This window comes from Rutilus rutilus (assembly GCF_951802725.1).
Source record: "Rutilus rutilus genome assembly, chromosome: 7".
NCBI lineage: Eukaryota > Metazoa > Chordata > Actinopteri > Cypriniformes > Leuciscidae > Rutilus > Rutilus rutilus.
In genome coordinates, this window is record NC_140221.1 from 14388177 (window position 1) to 14409595 (window position 21419).

The 21419-nt window shown below is 39.4% G+C and overlaps 1 protein-coding gene across 2 annotated transcripts; it reads right to left on the reverse strand.

The window, feature by feature from the left end:
- Positions 1 to 83: 83 nt before the first annotated feature.
- On the reverse strand, positions 84 to 21210 carry tecta (tectorin alpha). 2 transcript variants are annotated; one of them, XM_084412885.1, is made up of 25 exons: positions 21142 to 21210; positions 20675 to 20814; positions 20194 to 20481; positions 19909 to 20046; positions 19561 to 19726; positions 19109 to 19341; positions 17839 to 18018; positions 17098 to 17668; positions 15395 to 16008; positions 14584 to 15154; positions 13845 to 14494; positions 12994 to 13098; positions 12326 to 12866; positions 11359 to 11558; positions 8846 to 9226; positions 7876 to 8162; positions 7483 to 7763; positions 6881 to 6991; positions 6441 to 6643; positions 5097 to 5260; positions 4488 to 4736; positions 4181 to 4343; positions 3817 to 3901; positions 3259 to 3378; positions 84 to 1352 (listed from the first exon to the last, which is right to left on the reverse strand). In XM_084412885.1, exons 1-25 carry the CDS (start codon positions 21203 to 21205, stop codon positions 1249 to 1251), a joined length of 6609 nt encoding a protein of 2202 aa, XP_084269011.1. In that variant the 5' UTR covers positions 21206 to 21210; the 3' UTR covers positions 84 to 1248. The 2 variants fall into 2 exon arrangements, 1 of the variants encoding a protein (XP_084269011.1); XR_014627868.1 differs by having other exon boundaries at positions 90 to 1352; positions 6881 to 6988.
- Positions 21211 to 21419: the final 209 nt, after the last annotated feature.

Below are 21419 nucleotides of genomic sequence, written 5' to 3' on the forward strand. Positions count from 1 at the left end.
AACGTGGATCACTCTCTCGCGCGCTCTCTATCTTTGGCTTGCTGCAGAAGCCATGACTAATGCACTATGAATAGAAGCAGAATCAATGTGAATTGCTCACTTTATTCTCAAATAAATCATATCGGATTAAAACAAACAAACAGCCCATAGAATAAGAAAACATTGTTACAGTAAGTACGGACATCAAGGGTTTGGTCACTTGACTGCATACAGTAAGTGACTACAGCTGACTACACAAGTTGCCATGGTGTTATGGCTGTCCCAAACCTACAGGAAATGCAGTATAGTTCAGCTGTGGTGTCATGTGTGAAGTGATTAGAAACAATCCTTGAACCTTTCTTTAATATCATCATCATCATCATCATCATCATCATCATCAAGTCAAGTCAAGTATGGGTGATATTGCCAGACTAAATTGCAAATGGAGTTGATGACTGATGGAGTTAAAAGTTCACTTTATGTCAGTGATTCATACAGTACATTGAGTATTTATTGTACAGGACAAAAGTGTTCACATCCATCAAACATGGCCTACTATATACAGCTTAAATAAATGATGCTTTAAAAGTTGGCTACTCAAGAACATTTGTATTTTGGTCACGAACGCCATTCACTCATTTATCCAAAGGAATACAAAGCAACACAAATGTTGATTGGCATTTTGATCTCAGCATTACTTTAATATGGCAAAAAGGGGTTTAAATACCAAACAAAATGGCATATTGAGAATTAGAGCAGGAGAGGATATGCATTTCATCAAATCAACTAAATAAAAACAAACAAACAACATAACGTGTTGAGAATTATCATCCATTCTTGCAACATGTGCTCTCACTCTTCAGTGATTCTCATCATCTAATAAGTAATACTTGCTAATCTGTCATTAGTGGCTGTGAAATATTCAGTAGCTGTCTCTCTATCACTACGTTTCAAAGTGACAGTTTCCTTTTTTGGTTTCTGGGGTTAGATGTTGTGCCAAAGAAAAGAGTTGGATTCTTTCAGGGTCTGAAGGGTGTCATGTATTTATGTTGGACCGAGGCACGTTGTTTTATGTCTGAGATATCCAGCTGGTGAAGGATCACTTGGTTGTATTTGATCACAGTTTTCACTTCGATGAAGGGAACTGCTCAGAGGTGGTCTTCACCGCAGGGTTGCTGATGCATCACATGCATATCCCCTCACTGGCTGTTTTGCTTCTCCCTTTTGTCTGTATACACCTCTCTCTCCCTTGGCATTGCTTGGTGGATGTTAAGAGAAGAAAATTGAGGTGTGTGTTTGCAGTAAGATGTTAATGCTTACAACAGCAGCTGCCAGAAGAAGCAGGGGTTGACGGTCAGTACTCATACTGGTGACTGTTAAGACAGAGAAAGAGAGATGAGAGGTTCATGAGAACGGAGGGTCACAGTCAAGTCATGAAGAATGCACAAGACTTACTTTGGTTTAGAGTTACAGTACAGAGAAGCTGAACTGAGCCAAAATAGTGATGTCTAAGGTTGATGCTGCTGACATTTAATATGCAGAGGATCTATTTGTGTGAGTGTAGTGTACAAAAGTGTGGACAAACAGCAGTATAATGACGAACCTCTGGTGAAGGAAAATGTTCCTAAATTAAATATACAAAATTGAGTTATGGTTCTTGAATTTGATTGGATAAGCTTAGTGGTGGTGCTTTTCAGTGACTTCACTACAGGTCAATGACTCATTCAATCAACTGATTTGTTCAAACACACTGATTCGTTCAGGGACAAAATAAATGAATGTCTTTATGTGAGAGTCACTGAATGATTCCGATTTAGTAAAATTAAGTACTGTATGTTGTTAATACGAAAAATGTCTGTCTGTGTCCGGCAGAACTACAAAGCACATCCCTAAAAGTTACGTCGTCTACTACTATAAGTTAAAACCACCCCCTATAGACCTTATTCTATTTTTTTCCTACTATGGAAGTCAATGGGGTACATCAACTGTTTGGTTACAGACATTCTTCAAAATATCTTCTTTTGTGTTCAGCAGAAGAAAGAAATTCATACAGGTTTGAAACTTGATGGTGAGTAAATGATGACAGAATTTTAATTTTTGAAGTGAACTTATCCTTTAATTTTTGAGCGTGTTCAATAGATTGTACTGTTGTTTAACAACAATCAGATTTTTCAGCTGATGAAATGTCTTTTTGAAAATATAAACTTTCAGAAGACAAAAACGTCAAACAACAAAAAAGTGCTAAAAAGTCATGAGTTGTAAAAATGTACAGTGTGCCATTTTAAAGACTGTACATTCATCCCTAACAGCCTTGTTTTCATCTGCATTAAATTCAATATGGCGTATATTCCATCCTACAGTGCACCTCAATAACCACTGTATAACCGATGTACACTGAACAGCTAACTACTAGAGAAAATCCATGCACTGTGATCGTTGTGCGATCGTTTTAGATAATTTTAGATTTATGTAAGGTTTGGTCTGGTTGTGAAAAGATTTTGGGTAGAGGTATGCCAATCAAGATTGCGTTTTATGCTGCGCTCATTGCTTCATTAAATGTATTATGTAACTTGCTCAGACAATTTTTGACTATTACTAATACTACTCTTGTGTTGGATCTGGGTGGCCTGTTACTTTACAGAGATTATTATCAGGCTACTCCTTTAATGTCCCTTTCAAAGTAATGTGTTTGGTATGGTACTTTCCAGATATGCTACAGCGAATGCCTATAAACGCCTTTTCGTTGCACTTGTTTGGGACCTGTTAATAATTTTTTTTGCTTATGGGTGAAATTTATGCGGTTGCTAACAAGTGGGACTACAGAGGTTGTCTGGGACATTAAAAGTATTCACACCTAACAGTAAAACCCATCTACTCACTAGTCCACTTTCATAGCCTTGTTGTGTTCATAATCACGGTCTTGCAAACTATTCTAACTCAGACTTTCAGGGAAAATGTTTTAAAAAAATGTTTTTAAATAAAGACTGGGCAAGTCTGAAGTTTAATGGTGGTGACATTGAAGTCCTGCAACCGTAGTGTAGTTTGTTTATAGCCTATGTTTAGCTTTTTACTTCTGGTTATATTGTTAAGGCTTCAAAATTCCTAAAAGTTGTGTTTATTTTAAAAGATTATTATGATGAACAGAAGGTGTAAAAATCATAAACTTTTGTTGGTCACAGAGCTGCTTTTCTGCGATAATCAAAAACCTACTGGACAACATCCACCAATTATCTTTTCTTTTTAAAACAGTACAGGTAAATGTGTGTGTTCGCATTTCACCTCGGCAGCTCTTCCCATCTCTTTGCAGCATTCCTGTCACACAGCTGCACACAGCGCCTGTTACTTGACTAGTGCAGATCTGCTCACAGCCACCATTATTCTCTTCACACCAGTCTGAATCTGAAACACATGTTAGGTTTTCATGTTTTATGGGGACAATTCACAGACATTATTAAACTGTACAAACTGTATATTATATCCCCAAACCTTAAACCTACCCATCACAGAAAACTTTTTGCATTTTTAATTTTTCAAAAAACATCACTTAGTATGATTTCTAAGCTGTTTTCTTCCTGGGGAACAATAAATGTCCCCACAAGGACTCAAGGACAAGGATTTTGGATATTGTCATCAATGTGGGGACATTTTGCCCCCAAAACATAGGGTATAGCTGAACCACACACACACGTTTATAGCTGTAATCACCTTGCTAAAACTCACATACACACTCAAATATACACCCATCTTATTTTTCCTTCACTATTGCTGTCTTAAATTACACACATATTCCTCATACACACTCAGGATTCATGCACAACTCTGAAATATAATCCATACCTCTTCTTCTGATTGGTCCCACTGACAGGATCTGTTCTTTATGCTGACTGTAATCTGTATAACTTCGTTTGTTATGAGGGCAATTCTGTAAAAGCAAGAAAGTTATTATAAAAAAAAAAAAGAAGTAGTTCTCAAAGAGATGAACAAGATGTAAAACATCACTAAATCTACTCTACATCATGTTTGCATTTGTCAGTTCAAGCTGTTGTTCAGTGGGACATCATGTACCAACCCCCTTTATCATTGTCTCTATTGTTATAAATGGCAAGACAACTAAAAATACACTAAAAATGTGTTTATTTGTTTGTTTATTTGTATATGTGTGTGTGTGTGTGTGTGTGTGTGTGTGTGTACAAGCTCTCACCACTTTGCAGGTGTTGGTCTCTGAGTCACACAGAGACACGTCACAGTGCAAATGCACCTCATCATAATCACCAATAAACTTAAAGACGGTGACGTGGAAGCGACAGGTGAGGGACACGCCATTCTCAGCCATGCCAATAGTGTTATCCTTGATGTTAGGGCACCTGGAATTAAAGTTACAGTATGTGATGTGAGGGCTGTAAACTCATTGGTATGTTTTTGTTAAATATTATGTTAAATATGTATTGACCTATGCTCAGTGCTAAGCATAGTTTGTGTATGATTATTTTCATAAGCTATTTCCTTACCCTCTCTCTATGATAATGTAACGAAGGCGATCACTGCTGTAACGAGATGGTGTAGCCCAGCACATGTTAACAATGAGAATAAGCTGTTTATCATCTGCTCCTTCCACAAACACCCCCACAAACAGAACATCCCTGGTGCTCAGCACCACCTCTCCCTCACGGTACGGATGTCGGTACGAGGCGTTCTTATACAGGGCCATTTTTGTGATGAAGTTGCCCTCTTGGGTCGGCAGTGTGAGGTTTATTACACTGTGAACAGCAGGAAAAAAAGGGGGAGAGTTATTATCTTTATCATTTGTCCCATCTCTGGAGCATCCAACTGTACAATGTTAAAGTGCATGTAATATATGATATTATGCTTTTTACTATATTTGTTATTAATTATAGTAAATGTGTTGTAAAATGTGATGTACCTGGCAAAAGAGATAAAAATAGCCTACCATGATAATGTTATATAAACCAAGGTGCAGTATGATTACTATATGCAAACTTTCTGTTATTTACAGTATTTGGTTCTCTGAGGTACTTCAAAGAATACACAGTGGTATTATACAAGGTAATACAGTGGTAGTAGTTTTTGTGAGGGGTGCATGTTGTCTGACAGCTGACCTGAGCATTGGCTTCAGTACTGTCTCCAGAGAGATCTTGATGTCCAGTTCATAGGCACAAGAAAACTCCACATTGATCGTCTTATCACGTGTTACTACATTCCCCGTGTTGTTCACACTCTCGATCCACACCGTGTTCTTGTACATAATGTGTGTTCCATTTGACTGGACTCACAAACACACACACACACACACACACACACACACACACACACACACACACACACACACACACACACACACACACACACACACACACACACACACACACACACACACACACACAGTTATGGTGAATTTAATTAGCTTTCCACAGAAAATAACATCTTCAGCCATGCAGACTGTATATATTTAGCCAGCATACAATGAAAGCAAAATCATAATGAAAAGAATATGAGTTTATCTTCTGTAATTCTGAACATGCACACACAAAAAAAATAATAGCGAGAATGAGCAAAACATATTTGTAAAGAAATTTCATGGTTTATTTTGTACCAACCTGAATAATTTAGGAACTGAACTATTACACATTTAATACTCTTATACATTGGACCATTGAGGACCATTTTTCTTAATCTGTGATATTTATCAAAGCATAAGTCTAACTTTAACTCATTAAGATTTTAATTGCATGGATGGTTTAATAAATAAAAATATATTTTATGAGTGATGAACTCCAAAAAAGGTGTACTTTTAGAGCTCTATGGCTGTATCAAAACCAAAACCTAACTTGCCTTCTCGTAAAGCACTTTTATTCAACAGTACTCAGACTTAAAATGTTTTTGAGACGCACTTCATACTGTAAGCAATCTCTCGCGCACAACACAAATAGCATTATAAATTATAATATTATTATAAACTGCTTTAATTCTCAAATAAGCATAAAAACATGCAGCAAATTATTAAATAATGCACTGCAATCACATGGAACTATTTCCAATTATACTTTTCAGCACTGAAAAAATAGATTAATTTCCACCATATTGGATGGAAACTAATCATTTAACTCATCGCAAGATAGCATATAGGATCTACATGAAATTATCTCTCAATTGTAGGCCGAAAAAGGCTTTTTTTGCACAGCCTATAACTACCTTGCTGAAATATATATTTAACTAAAGCTGGTTTGCTGGTCTAAGCTATTGCTCAAAAAAAAATTTTTTATACAAATTTGATCCAAACTTGAACTTCTTTGCATGTATTCACATGTATGGAAATGGATGTGAAAGGAACAGTAAATTTTCTTTCCCAGGACCAGTACTTTCCATTCTCTCGCAAGAGGAACAAGTGAGACTGTCTAAACTGAGACTGCTCTTGAACAGTTGTTAATGAGAGATTTGTTCACCTGTACAATAGAGCCACAATGTCCCTTGGTATTGTTGATATGGAAGGAGATGAAATCCTCTCCCTCGATACCAGCGCAGTGCTGGTCGTTAATTCGTACATCCTCCCTCTCAAAGCCCAACTGGAACAGACGGCACTTAGAGATAGAGACCTCCATCTGAGCATGTTTACAGGTCACCTCTGCCTGGATAATGTCATCCTCACCTATATCACAAGAACAAGATGTTGTGTATTGTCTTTTAAACGTTTCCTCAATATTTCATACCAATTCATAATGTTACCTTTTAATTTAGCAGTTAGCCCACTACTATAACATAAAAGGTAACTTGTGCAGGATGGTTTATGTGCCTGGGTTTAATACGTAGGGTTTAAGTGTGAATAATAATAATTTACAAATGGATTTTTATTTATTTCTTCTACAGTATGATTTGTTTTACTTACTAATTTCAGTGCTAGGTAGCTCAGGGCAGCCACACAGATCTCCTCCATTCTCCTGCTCACATGTGTTGTTAGAGCAGATCTCTCCTGCACAGGGGTCATAGATCCATTCTGCTAAAGACAGGTCCAGTTACAAAGTTAGCACACAGAACACACACACACACACACACACACACACACACACACAGAAACACACACACACACACACACACACGCACAAACACACACAGAATAAAGTTCATTAACAAGGTATCATTATATTCATCTGCTAATTCGTAAAGTTTTTTTCTGATAATTTCAGAAAATTGTGTCTATTACACTATAGTTGTAAAATTTCCAGCTATAAGTGCAAATTAAAAACCAAATTAGGTTTTGTGTGTGTGTGTGTGTGCAAATGTTCAATGACAAACATATATTTTCCTTTTCAGATCCAAATAAAATTCTAAAAATGACAATTCCGGTGAATTCCGGTTGATTGGGACACTTTTTCCAAGTCATCTCAATGCAAAACATGTCCCAATCACCCTGAATTCACCCTAAAGCCTGGAAGCCTTTCACTTCCTACACTTCTCCTTCTTATCCTGTAGGTGGCAGCGTCCCCTTACAGCAGTTTTCCAGTGCGATCCATTTGGTGGTAAGTGTGCCGAAAGAGCGGCAGGCCTCAGCGTAGGCTGCCATAGAGCCGCACACCTGGGCCTTGCGGTGGTTGTAGCAGCCGTCCATGTAGCAGGACTGGTAGAAGGGGTGAGGGTCCAGCAGGCCGTGGCAGGGCTGGAAGAAACCTTTCAAATCTGTGAGTTTCAGACAGTTGTCCTCCCCCTGGAGCTCTGACACTGCTGTATTATCACAGGATTGAGCCAGGGCCACATACTGTGTCTCATCGCAACTATAGGCAACAGTCAAGCAATAAAGGATAGAAAATGAGTGGCAACGAAAAGAGGACAAGATGAAATTTATTAATAATTAGTGGTAAATAAATATAACTTTTTCTTGCTAACCTGTTCTGCATGCCGTTGGTTTTCCAGCTCTGAGCGAGCTCCAGTGAGCTGATGGCAGGTTTTCCACGAGAGGTGATATAATCATCATTAGGGTCCCCGTTAAAGTTCCCACACAGTCCACACACCTTGTTCTGCAGCCGTGGGCCCATCATGATGCTGAGGGTGTTGAATCGGTTATAACGCACCTGGATGTCCTGAGGAGTGTCAATCACTAGGAATCCTTCTGATGTGGATACTCGTGTCATTAGACCTGTGACAAAAGGTACGGACACGGGCGTACCATTTACCTGAGTTAAAAGAGAAAAACACTCAGCATTTAGCTTGGAAACATCTAATGTCTTAACCATTATATCATAATTTCATAGTCAACCTATAAAAAAAGGCAATCTCACAACTCATCCTCTAAAGCATAGTTTACTACCTGTAGAGTAGTTACAACCCTGATCAAACTCAACAGCCTTTCCACCTTATTTTGTAACATGGAAGTAAACTTTTTTTAGTGAATGTGCAAGACTTCCGATTCATTAGCGGCTATAGGTAAATCACAAGAAGAATAACAAAGTGCAGTTAACTGTAAAACAATTTGTGCTACAGTGTTTATATTTATGACAATACATAAAATATTATAGTAAGAAATACCAGTTTGCATTATCAAGCAGCATAACAAGCTGTTTTGTACAGTTAAAATAACTGGAAGCGGATGACACCAGAAGCCATACACATTCAATTTAAAATGGCTGCGCCAGTTCTTACGTTAAAAATAAGATGGATAACGGTTTAGTAATCCTAAAGACTTTGATTAGCTTGTTCAGGTGTGTTTTATTAGGGTTGGAGCTCTGTTCTAAAGTATCATTTTAAAATACCTGTTTTTTTTTCTTTAAATTCTCCTAGGAAATAGTAGACCACTTCACCTGAGTGATTTCCTGTTCCATACTGTACATCATTTGAAGTAAATTTTTTGTGTTCCTACCTTGACCGTGTTTCCCGAGATGAGAATGTTCTCCTCGTTGATGTAGAGGTAAGCATGGGAGATGGTGGTTAGGTTGGGTGTACTCCACTTGTCAAAATTGGCAATGAGCTGAAAAGACAACTCGGGCAGCTTGTGACAGATAGTTGAAAGAACAAAGGAGCATGAGGCAGGTAAACGAAGAGAGGCACCATCGAAAGTACGGAATACGCCACCCCCTGATGCCACACAGAGCTGGTTACGTCGGGCAAAGCATCCTCGCACACCATGACGTAGAACGCATTCCTCCTCTGATTTACATCGCCTTGGGTCACACTGAATCAGATTCCGTCCAATACACTGACAGCGTTTAGTGCAGTCACTGTTCCAGAACAACTGCTTAGGCTGAGAGACAGAGTAAATAGATAAAAAACAAGTAACACATTTATTGGTTTTGTATCCAACAAAAAGCAAAAGAGCAATGCTAGGTTTTTTTCTTTTGTACATTACTGAAAAACATGTGAGTAGAGGCTACCCATACAAAAGTTGACACCACAGTGCTTGGATATAGTGTCTGGTTGCTAAGGTATACTAAATTCAGTGTCTTAAATTCACTGTTATATTCAGTATGATCAATTAATATTAAAATTCCAAATTATTATTTATTTCTTGATATAAGAAAAGATGATAAAAGAATAAAAAACCATTCAATTTTTTTTTTTAGCTTGAACGTGAAAAAATGGCAATGTAACGACAAAATATTTTCACAAAAACAGGTTTTATGTCTTATGTAAATTTGCTTCTCAGATAAAATGATTGGATACAGTAACTGATTAAGAATGTATACTGTATATATATATAATATTAGAGCTGTCAATGTTAACGCGTTGCATGCGATTAACTCCAAATCCTTAACACCTTAAAATAATTTGACGCAAAGGAATAACTGAGGTTGCGTCAATAATGTAATTTATGGCACGCAGTTAAATTATCTTAGAAATCGGGAGTTTATCACACTGAGCATATACAATAGCTCAAGCACCTGTAACCCTGGTAGACGAAAATTTCTGTTCTAACCATTTAACCCGATTTTGCTTTTCTTTTTGCGCAGATCATCTTAAAGTGATAGTTTACCCAAAAAAAGAATATTACCCCATGATTTACTCACCCTCAAGCCATCCTAGGTGTAAATGACTTTCTTCTTTCAGACTAATACAATCGGAGTTATATTAAAAAATGGGTAACACTTTATAATAACTGCACGCTATTAATCATTAGTTAAGCATTAGTAAACAGTTAATTCATAATTTATAAAGCATTAATAGACATTAATAAGCAGTTTATAAAAACAGCTATAAATGATTTATTCTTGATTCATAAGCATAACTATAATGTGTTTAATAATTGTATTTTCAAACTTTATTAATGATTATTTATCATATCTAAATGATGTATTGCATTATTTACAAAACAGTTATTTAGGAGTTGTCAGTGGTTCATAAGATCACATAGAAAGTGTAAGTAAATGATTAATAAACTATTTAAATGTACATGTGTGCCGTCTGCTGGAAGCTAGTTATTTTAGTTTATAAGTTTTAAATATGGATATTTTTCTTACAAAAACCCATCGCTTTGCTTCAGAAAGCCTTTATTAACCCCCGGAACCATATGGATTACTTTTATGATGGATGGATGCATTTTTTTACTTCAAAATCAGGACCGCCACTCTCTACCACTATAAAACCATTTTTTAATATAACTCTGATTGTGTTCGACTAAAAGAAGATAGTCATACACACCTAGGATGGCTTGAGGGTGAGTAAATCATGGGATCATTTTTATCTTTGGGTGAACTATCCCTTTAAGACCTAAACTCCGGAAAAGTTTTCAGTTCAATCATCCAGTAAGCAAATTCATTTAATCAGTCAAAAGTAGCGATAATGTAAAGAAAACCAGGCTGATTACATCAGAGATGGAAGAGAGAATAGTCACTCACATAGCGTTTTCAGTGAATTATTCATTCCAGTGTGTGTTTCGCTTTAGAACACCAGCTCTGTCATATTCTGTGATTGTTTCTGAAGAGCGCAAGCCCTCACACATTGTGTGAAATATAGACTTAACGGAACGTCAAAACACCCTACCGTTGTATGGCCAGATCATACACGAACTACGTTTTTTATCTGGATAAAGTAAACCAGCAGGTTTCTTTTCATGGATGCTTTGATGTGCATAAATGTGTGAATTTTATGGACTGCTTATATCATTTGGTTATTTGGTGTCCTTTTTTGGAAAGACACCAACATTTACCTTGAAAAAAGCTAGCAGAAAATACAGTTTTGTGAGAATCACCCTTCAATCTGATGGTTTACTTTGTTGGACATAATGAACGTGTTAAACAAGATCTTGTAATGTGGCAATACTTGAGATGTTTGTCCTTCATGTCTGACAAGCAAAACAAATTGATTTGTTCTGCACATTTATCATACAGCATCATGCTTTGTATTGGCTTTGTCCAATTTTGTGACATGCTGTCTCACCTCATAGTATTTACCATCCGTGTAGCATCCACAGTTCTGACTGAGGATACAGCTCTTGCCGTTAAGCACATAGCCCTGGTCACACTGGCACCCTTCAACACAGTACTGGTTACAGTCTCTCTGTCCACGTGCAGGGGCACATTGCGGCTGGCACACCATCACACAGCTGGAATAGTGGCTGTTCACAGGGCACGACAGCACTGGGCACACACACAGAGGGGGCAAAACAAGAGGAGTTCATTGGACGGGTGAGTTTCTCGAGAAGTAAAGGGGAGGATGTATTGTATTTCTCTGTAAAAGGCTTATATGAATGTGTGGCATTCACAGGGCCTTGATTGTGATAAAATGTCCTCTAGTTTCTATGTTGGCAAAACAGAACATATGTAAAGTAAGCCATGGTTTGTGGTTAGACAGCATAACGCCAGGCATTAAGTGGTTACTGAATAGCATTTTCATGTTAGCTATAGAATTGCAAACAATATGTGAATCTAAATGCATAAAATGACTTAATAGTTTAATAGCAGCCTCATAAATGTTACTAAAATTCTAAATCTTTACATTTTCTGAAGGAAATATGCATGGTGCTTTCCCATAATGTGGTATGTTATTACTAAGACATTCTGAGTGTTTTTCTGAATGTTTTTATACAGTTGCTAGGGAATTTTGGCTGGTTATGTGGATGCTTACTGATTCAAGTCAAAGAGCCCACCCCCATGTCTCTATGGTATTCTAGTCTCTAGAAATGGCTCTAGTCCTTTTTAAAAAAATCATTCATCAGGTGAAAGTCTGACCATTTAGAAAAGTAACAGCACACCTCTTCTTAATGAGCCACAAGATTTACTGTAGAACATACTCCTCATACATACTCAAAAATGAGCTATAATAATCGTGATGCTTGCCTCAGCAAGCACCACTAAATTTAATGCATAACAAGATTGTGACAAGAACTACAAGACATATTTCTTACCACAGGGTGTGGAACTTCTCCAGTCAGTGACAGATACTCCTTGTGTCTGACAGGTACTGGCATAAATCTGTAGCCAATTACAGATGGTCTCTCTCGCACCTTGATCCAAACATGTATCCTGCAGACAGCTCTGATAGAAGTAGGCTGGTGCCACTTTGCTGTGACAGCGTGCAAACACACCTCCACGGTCTATAATAAGTCCACATAATCTCACCGCCTCAGGTTCGACATAAACATACAACCCTTCAGCAAGATGAAAACGGTTTCCTGGGCTACCGTTATCCATGTCAGTGTTACCAACAGCATCCGTTACTTGAGCGGGGACCTCAGCAGCCAGGTCCCTCTCAACCAATCCACAGCGGGGACAAGAATCCCCGCAACCCACTTGGCAGAAGGTGTCACGGTCTGCCCATGCCATGCCCCATTCGCTGACACTTAGAGTGGGACCAGAAATGGGCATTCCTTGGCAGAGCCCACAGGTGGCATTAAAGAGACTGCGAGGAAGAGTGAGGAGCAGTAGAGTATTCCAGTCAAAAGCCACCTGTAGAGATATTATTAACCGGCTTACACATTGGATAATGTAAATGTAAAGGTTTTGCATTTTTTTCTGTCTGTGTGTTTTACAAGTAAAAAGAGGTTTGCGATATTTATTTTGGTTTGTACTCCACCTTCAGTCCAAAGTCTGTCTCCACAAGTAACTGCAGACCAAGGGTGTAGATGTTAACTTTCCCTGGACCGAGTTTTATAGGCAGATACATGCGCTCTTTATTCACCTAAAAGTGAAAAAATAAAATAAAAATCACACTTTTTTTATTAATAGTCATCAACTCCTTTTGGCACATGATTCATCACTTTCTGTATCATCTCCTAGCTGTTCCATCTCTTGTTCATCTTCTATCTAAACTTAACATAGTTCAAAAGCCAGTTTCTCGATGATTCACTCTGTCTCTCATTTTCTAACTTGGTTTTCTTCTCCCCTCAATCTTTATTTGATCTAAAGTTCCTCAGATCTTTCGGTGGTGTTGGGAACTCATTCCAGACGTGTTGTGAACTCATTCCAGACGTCACTCAGTTATCAGTTTCCGTCTGTATCTGCTCCAGTATGCTAACAGATGCTGACTGAAATATTATACCCCTCACCTGAAAAAAATTACTCCCGGTTTAGCTCTTCAGTTCATTAAAATAACTTTGTGTCATAAAAATGAGGAGTTTGACCTTCAAAAGGTTGTGTTCTAGAATTACAGACGAATTCTTGTGATTATGAAATGTCTGCCACTCAAGCAAATGGCCAAAAAGTGTATCAGTAGCTGTCTGTTCTAGTGCAGGTGAATTCTGTACTGATCCAAATCAGCTTTGGATCACATCTATACACACTGTGAAACAAATCTGTGTTACTCAAATTCATACAAGTTTTACACAAATTACTATTCTTGGACATGGCCCTGTTTAAAACAAAGAGAACAAAATCGTAAGATACACATTATTGATAATCTCAACATATTTTCCAGGACAATCTTACCATGACTGTGTGTTTGAAGCTTCGGGACACCTCAATTTCATATCCATAGACCTCCAAAACAAATCCCCGCACCCATATAGCTTGACTTGTGTCTCTCTCTTCATTCCGAACCGAAAACTGGAACATGGGCAGTCCTCCCAGAACTGTCTCTGCACTGTCTAGTCCACCAAACCCATCCTCGTCCCCTTCTCCACACTCGGTAGTGGCCAGACGAAGAGTACAGCTGCTCTGGAGGTCAAATGGTACACCTCCAAATGGCAAAAAGTGGCCATATCCAGCAACAACACACATGGCCTCAGTCCTTGGCTGGCAGAAAAATAGGCCTTCATTCTCCTGGCAGTACTCCTCTGGGTGACAGGGTGAGAAGGTGCAGTAGACACTGTTGTCTGTGCCATTACAGTAGCAGCGTTCCTGGCACTCCCAGTCAGTCCAGAATGTCTCATTGGTGGCCAGCTGGCGACCCAGGTAGAAGCAGCCGCAGTCACTACGTGCCACACAGATGCCATCACGGAGGGCAAAGCCCTCTTCACACTGGCAGCCCTCGGAGCAGGTTAGAGGGCACGGCTCCTCTGGATCATCCAGGTTAGAGCAAGTGAGAGGGCATGCAGATGTACACTCATCAAAATGACTGTTTTCTGGACAGGGTAGAGCTAATGAAAGAAAGAAAGGGAAGGAAATCATGTAACTAGGATAAAAGGTGTTGGAAATGGTAAAAGAGAGAAACAATTAACACTCTTACGGCAGTTGGTAGCACTCCTCCAGGCTCCCAGGTTGATCTGAGCATCCTGGCAAGCTGAAGCATATGCCTGGAGGGAGTTACACAGGGCAGAACGGTTTCCCTCCCGTACACACATGTTGTAGAGGCAGTTTCTGAAGAAAGGAGAGGGATTAACAGCCGTGTGGCAAGCCAGGAATGAGCTGTTTACCAGGTCATTGATGTTTCCACACAGCCATGGGCTCTGGTACAGCCTTAAATCTGTGCACATACGATACAAGTCCTCACAATCGCCATTGCATGTCAGATCATCTGCAATGGCTCGCCAGCCTTCAATAAACTGGTCGGCTGTATCGGCCTGCCTTCCACTAGGAAGCCGGAGGTCGTCAATTGGATCTCCATTGAAGAAGCCACAGAGACCACAGGTGGTGTTGTAAAAGAGAGTAGAAAGAGTGATGTTTATCAGGCCTTGACGTGAATATCGGGAGCGGACTAAACCACTCCACTCAATCACTGTGATATTACCAGAGGACCGGTATATCATGAGAGGCTCCACTGGATGAACATATGGAAGAATCGCTGGTTCACCATTGACCTGGGCAGAGAGAGGTATGACAACATCAGCACATGTCATACAATCCGATAAATTGGTCTCAGCAATATGTAAGAATATATTGAGGAGCAATCAAATCTACTGTTTAAATAATGATATTGCTATAGTTAGTTGTCTTTCTTTTGAAGTCAGTATCTATTTAACAGCATCAGATTCAGTTTCACAGACCTGAGAACTGAGTTTTTTTTTTGTAGATTAGAAACTATGCAAGACACCACAAACCTTGATCAAGTCGAAATCCGAGCCACCTATCTGTGCTTCCAAATGTCCCACCCTAACGACCACTGGCCTTAGCCATGTTGGGCCCTTATTCACCAACTTCCTGCCAATCTTCACTTCCACTGATGTAACATTTGCAGGCAAGCGTCCCAAAGTCTTCACCAGGTAGAATGAGCTCTCATCAGGGAATGGCATTGTGGACCCATCAAACGTGGCCAGTATTTGAGACTGGGATAGCAAACAGACTGCTTCGCGACGAGGGTAACACCCCAACAGCCCGACTTCTGCTGCACACACCTCGCCTTCTCCACAAGAGTCATTGAAGCATGTCACTTCACCTGCCGGGCCACACACACAACGCTGGGTGCATTCTTCACCCACCTCGCCCCCTTCCCCTGCCCAGAAGGTCTCATTTAGGGCATAGTACAGGCCATCACGTTCACATCCACACTCAGATCGGCGGACACAGCGGCTACCACTCAGCACATAGCCCTGGTCACACTGACAGCCCTCAGTGCATGGATGGGTACAGTAGAGGTAAGACGTCAGGTCGGAGCAGGAGGCAGGACATGCACTCGTGCAGACTTGGTAGTGGCTGTTCTCAGGGCATGTCAACACTAAGAGCCAATAGCAAATGGAAAAATGCAAGGTCAGTGGAAAAAAAGAGCATATAAAGTGAGAAAAGGATTAGTTTACTTCAGAATTAAAATATTCTTGATAATTAACTCACCCCCACGTCATCCAAACTATTCGTGTCTTTCTTTCTTCAGTCGAAAAGAAATTAAGGTTTTTGAGGAAAACATTCCAGGATTTTTCTCCATATAGTGGACTTCAATGGTTATCAACGGGTTTGCAAATTGCAGATTCAATGCAGCTTCAAAGGGCTCTACACGATCCCAGCTGAGGAATACGGGTCTTATCTAGCGGAACGATCTGTAATTTTCTAAAAAAAACAAAACAAATTTTATTAATTTATATAAATTTATAGACTAAAATGTATATACTTTTTAACCACAAATGCTCGTCTTGCATTAGCTGTGATGCGCCACACATTATGTAATCATGTTAAAAGGTAGTTTCGATACGGAAGTATCGACCTAGTGTTTACAAAGTGAACAAGCAAAGACTAAGTCAAACGCCCTTAAAAAAAAGAAAAAAAAAAAAAGATAAAACAATGATGTCAGACGATTTTGAAGTTGGAGGAGAAAATGAGATGGAATTTTTTCGCCCAACCTTACATTTTCCACCTACGTCAGGTTACCGCCTGACCTTTCCAACATGATTGCGTAATGTGTGAAGTCGTGGACGTGCAAGACGAGCATTTGTGGTTAACAAGTACATATATATATATTTTTATTTTTATTTTTTAAATGACAGATCGTTTCGCTAGATAAGACCCTTAAATCTTGGCTGGGATCGTGTAGAGCCCTTTGAAGCTGCATTGAAACAAATTTGGACCTTCAACCCGTTGATAACCGTTGAAGTCCACTATATGGAGAAAAATCCTGGAATGTTTTCCTCAAAAATCTTAATTTCTTTTCGACTGAAGAAAGAAAGACATGAATATCTTGGATGACGTGGGGGTGAGTTAATTATCAAGAATATTTTAATTCTGAAGTAAACTAATCCTTTAAATAATGTATACTTAATTTAATCTCTCTAAAAGATGTTGAATTAACCTTAAGATCACACCTGATCTCACTCACCACAGAACGAGCGTGATCTCCAGGGTCGTATAGTGACTCCCAGGGCCTGGCATGCAAGTGCATATGCCTGTATAGCCTGGCAAAGGGTGGTGATGTTATCACGATTGCTGCACATATCATAAACACAGCTGTACACAAATGCTGTAGGGTCTACCACAGCCCTACAGTCTCTGAATGGCCCGTCAGTTTTATTGATCAGCCCGCAGTAGTCTGAGCGGAAATAGAATGCTTCAGCTGCCGGTTCACACAAGCTACAGTTCTGGGCACAGCCATCTGTACAACGAAAATCTGTGTCCTCGGCTCGCCAGCTACCACCTAGTTCCACTACGCTCTCTGCCAGCGAGCCATCTGGCAACACGGGGTCGTCTGCGGGGTCATCGTTGTAGTTACCACATAGACCGCAAGTGTTGTTGAAATAAGAGCTGGGGAGGGAGATGGAGGCGTAGTGCAATCCGTCATAGGTCACCAAGAGACCAAAGTCTGTTTCCAAAGCGACAGCAACACCAGATTGGTATACCTTGACTGCGCCTAGTTGAAGTTGAACAGGGAGAGTCTTTATCAGGCCATCCACCTGTAACAACAGAAACACAAAGTGAAAGACATTGAGAAAGGTTATATCGCCTGTGTCCTGCAAGAACAATTTAATCTACGAAGCTGTTATTCATACTGATTGTACAGTTGGTCAATTTAGTAGGAGGAGTAGCTTCAAATTTAAAGGACTGAAACATGAAGAGAGCCAACCTGCACAGTTCCCAGAGTCCCTTTGGGTAGTGTGACACGGTGGTTGTACACCTCTACTGTCACGTCCCTTAGCCAGGACACAGTGGTCACACCACGGTTTTCATTTTTGGCCTCCACACTGAAGAAGGGCAAACCAGGCATTTCCCAGCATGGACGAGCCAACAGATATGAGCAAGTACCCTGGATAAGAGATCAAGGAGATCACACAGTTTCATCCTACAGTTCTTTACAAAGCAAAAACAAAACAGCAAATCAGCATTATATTCAGCTTTGTGATATGATAATCTTAAAACAGCTTTTGCTTTCAGCATAACCCTCTTATAACAGATATTTTATAAAATCAATCAGTGAAATATGATTTGTATTATTTTTAATTTGTTTCTAGGTTCAGAACATTTTATACTTTACTATTTCCAGAAGCATTGTGCACATTTAATGGGCCACGTGCACTTTTGTATACTGATAAATAAGTTGCATGGTTATTGTGTCTAGTTGTGGTCAGTCCAGTCGAGCCGCCAGTATTGTTGTCATGGGGGGTCTGGTCCAGCCATTAAGGTAAATGTTGGAGTATTTATTGAAGTTATTGAAATATCAAAGCTGTACTTTCCATGGATTGAAAATGCATGGTGTTCTGTCAAGCTCAATTGCAATTTTGTTCATTTAAAAAAGATATATTAGGTCAGGATTTGAACTTGGGTCCTATTGGGTGATAAAAAAGTAAGTATATACCATTGGACTATCACATCTTTTATCACATTTTTTTTTAGTGAATGACTAAGTTTGCAAAAATTTGTTTTTAGGTCATTTTAGGTCATTTTCTAGAGCACAAAGTGAGCCAGCCCAGGACTGCCAATAGTGCTCCCTTAAAGGGATGGTTCACCCAAAAAAGGAAAATTCTGTCATCATTTACTCACCCTCAAGTTGTTCCAAACCTGTATGAATTTCTTTCTTCTGTTGAACACAAAAGAAGATATTTGAAAGAATATGGGTAACCAAACAGTTCGATGGGCCCTTATAACTTCTATAGTATGAAAAAAAAAGTACTATGGAAGTAAATGGGGCCCATCAAATGTTCGGTTACAGACATTCTTCAAAATATCTTCTTTTGTATTCAGCAGAAAAAAGGCATTCATACAGGTTTGCAACAACTTGAGGGTGAGTAAATCATGACAGAATTTTTGTTTTTGGGTGAACTATCCCTTTAAAAAAGGTAGATAACTATTACTGACCATTTTTATAGAAATGGGATCATTTTAACTCTATACTGCACCTGGAAGTGATACAGAAATCCATCAAAAGTGTGGTAGTGGGGGTCTCCAAACACCACACAGGTGCTAGTGCGGGTAGGCTGGCAGTAATAAGCCCCCTCCACTTGTTCACAGGTCTCTAGCTGACCACATGGAGTTTCCTGGCAGATGACCTCATTATCCAGATCAAGACACCTACATCGTTGAGTGCATTGGTCTGATAGCCAGAAAATCTCTCCACGCCGGTAAAACCGCCCTGAAAAAAAAAAAGGTTGCAGAAATGCAACGAGAGGAAGAGAAAGATTGGGTATGGTGTGATAGATAACATGTTGAAATAAAAGTGTACATACAAAATAACCAAAGAGCACACAAATGATATAAGATATCTTATGAGTAAAATATTAATTAAATGTAGCAAATAGGCTACCACAAAATATAACTCTCTCTAACTACAACTATATGCATTTTGTTATACCAGTGTAGCTGCAGCCATTTGCTGGGTCTATCTGCTCGGCATCAATGCGGAAGAACCACCGTCCTGGCACGTTGACATTAGTGGTCTGTTCAATGTTGACCACTTCGTTCGAGCGTGATCCAGGAAGGTTGAAGAAATGGCTGACATCTCCACCATTGAAACCTGCCTAGAGAAAGCAAACATAGCAGAGAATGAGGAAAATCATGAGATCAAAGAGATTATGTTGTGAGTTTGCAGAGGGTGAAAACATTTCCCAGGGAATTACCTGATGCAAAGAACCAGAAGAATGTAATGAAATAGGCCATAATATACAGCAACCTCTGTAACAGCTGTGATTTTCAAGATTACCTGTGCTGTGGTTCCTCCCAAGCCTGTAAGAGGGTCTCCTCCACTAGCCGTGCCTGTGCTCCAGCTGATCTCTCCATAGTTAAACATAGCAAAATAAGCTTGGCCATCTGAGATTAAAACTGCCTGAAATGTATTTACCTGAAAAGAAACAAATAATGATTACTCTCTTTTGTTGTTCATGTGGTGATCAAACAGTACATACTGCTCAGTAGCTCAGTTTTTTTTTTTTTAATTGGTCACGCAAATAAAACAGTGACAAACTGAATATATCTCTTTTTGCCTCACCGGTGTTGTCTGGCTGCCTCCGTAGAAGGTGACCTGATTCCAGGTAGCAATAAAGACCCAGGTGGCAGTGAACGATACCATATTCTTGAAATACTTTCTGACATCCTGATTAGCCCTCTCCAGGATCTCTGGGTCTGTGCTCTCACGGTAGTACACATCTCCACGGATACCATTATGCACGTCAGCCCATAAAGGGGCAATGAAGGAACGACTGTCACTGAGGGGGAAAGCCTCTGGAGTGAATTGACTCACCTGAATGCTGAAGGAGATCACTCCATTGTTGTTGACCTGTTGGGGAATAGAAGATAGTGTGCTATTACACTGATCTCTTCACATACAGGTAGATGGATGAACAGATCACTAAGAACACCAAGAATATTTACACCAATCTCCCAATTCACCGCTGAATTGAACACCTATGATGTTGCAATGAGATTTTTGGTGATTTATCTCAGTTATTGTTCATATTTTGGAGACTTACATAAAGGGACCTATAGGGCATATTGAAGAATATGAATGGAATTAGTAGTGGAATCTCTGGAGAGCTGCCATCATCCATCTTAGGGGTTTCTAAATCCCTGTGAGCTGGTCCAAAGGGGTAGAGGGTATCCTGAGAAAATGCTATGCAGAGAAAAAAGGAAATGTTGAGAATGAAATGAAAAGAAGCATTGATCAACTGGCCATGTTAGGGTGACTGGATTGAAAATAATGGATTTAAACTACATAAATTCAGTCTTTTTGTACAGGCGATGTAGAGAAGTAATTTACAAAGGCTTGGAAAAGGTTTGGGTTCTTGGGTTCTTTTTTAATCACATCTTTACTTAATTAATTAACTCTTTCTTCAGTGCCTTGCCTCTTTTTATCTATCAATCACTGTTACATCTAAAGAGGGGCTGTGGAGGCAAGCAGGAGAGGGTTTGTATGCAGTTGTGAGAGGACATCACTTACCTCCTCTGGGAGCAAGGGTGCTGAAAAGCTGGAGCAGAGAGACTAAAGTGCCTGTTCTGACCATCCTAAACACCTGAGAAATATATAGAATCAGAAAGAGCTTTATTGCCAAGTGTGCTTGCATTCACAAGAACATTTTCTTGTTAATGAAGCCTCTAGTGCACACATATAAATACAAAAAGACACATATTAATCAAATTAAAGAAAAAAGATATGAAAAACGTGAATTCAAATATTCATCACAAAATATCAGAAATACTTTATTGGCACCAGCCTTC

Excerpts from the sequence above, each read along its gene's own strand:
- tecta (XM_084412885.1), bottom strand. The coding sequence starts at position 21,205 with ATGGTCAGAACAGGCACTTTAGTCTCTCTGCTCCAGCTTTTCAGCACC. Across the intron at positions 16,009-17,097 it reads GAGATCACGCTCGTTCTGTG|TGTTGACATGCCCTGAGAAC; the intron begins GTGAGTGAGATC and ends ATTGGCTCTTAG. Across the intron at positions 5,261-6,440 it reads ATTGTGGCTCTATTGTACAG|TCAAATGGAACACACATTAT; the intron begins GTGAACAAATCT and ends TTGTGAGTCCAG.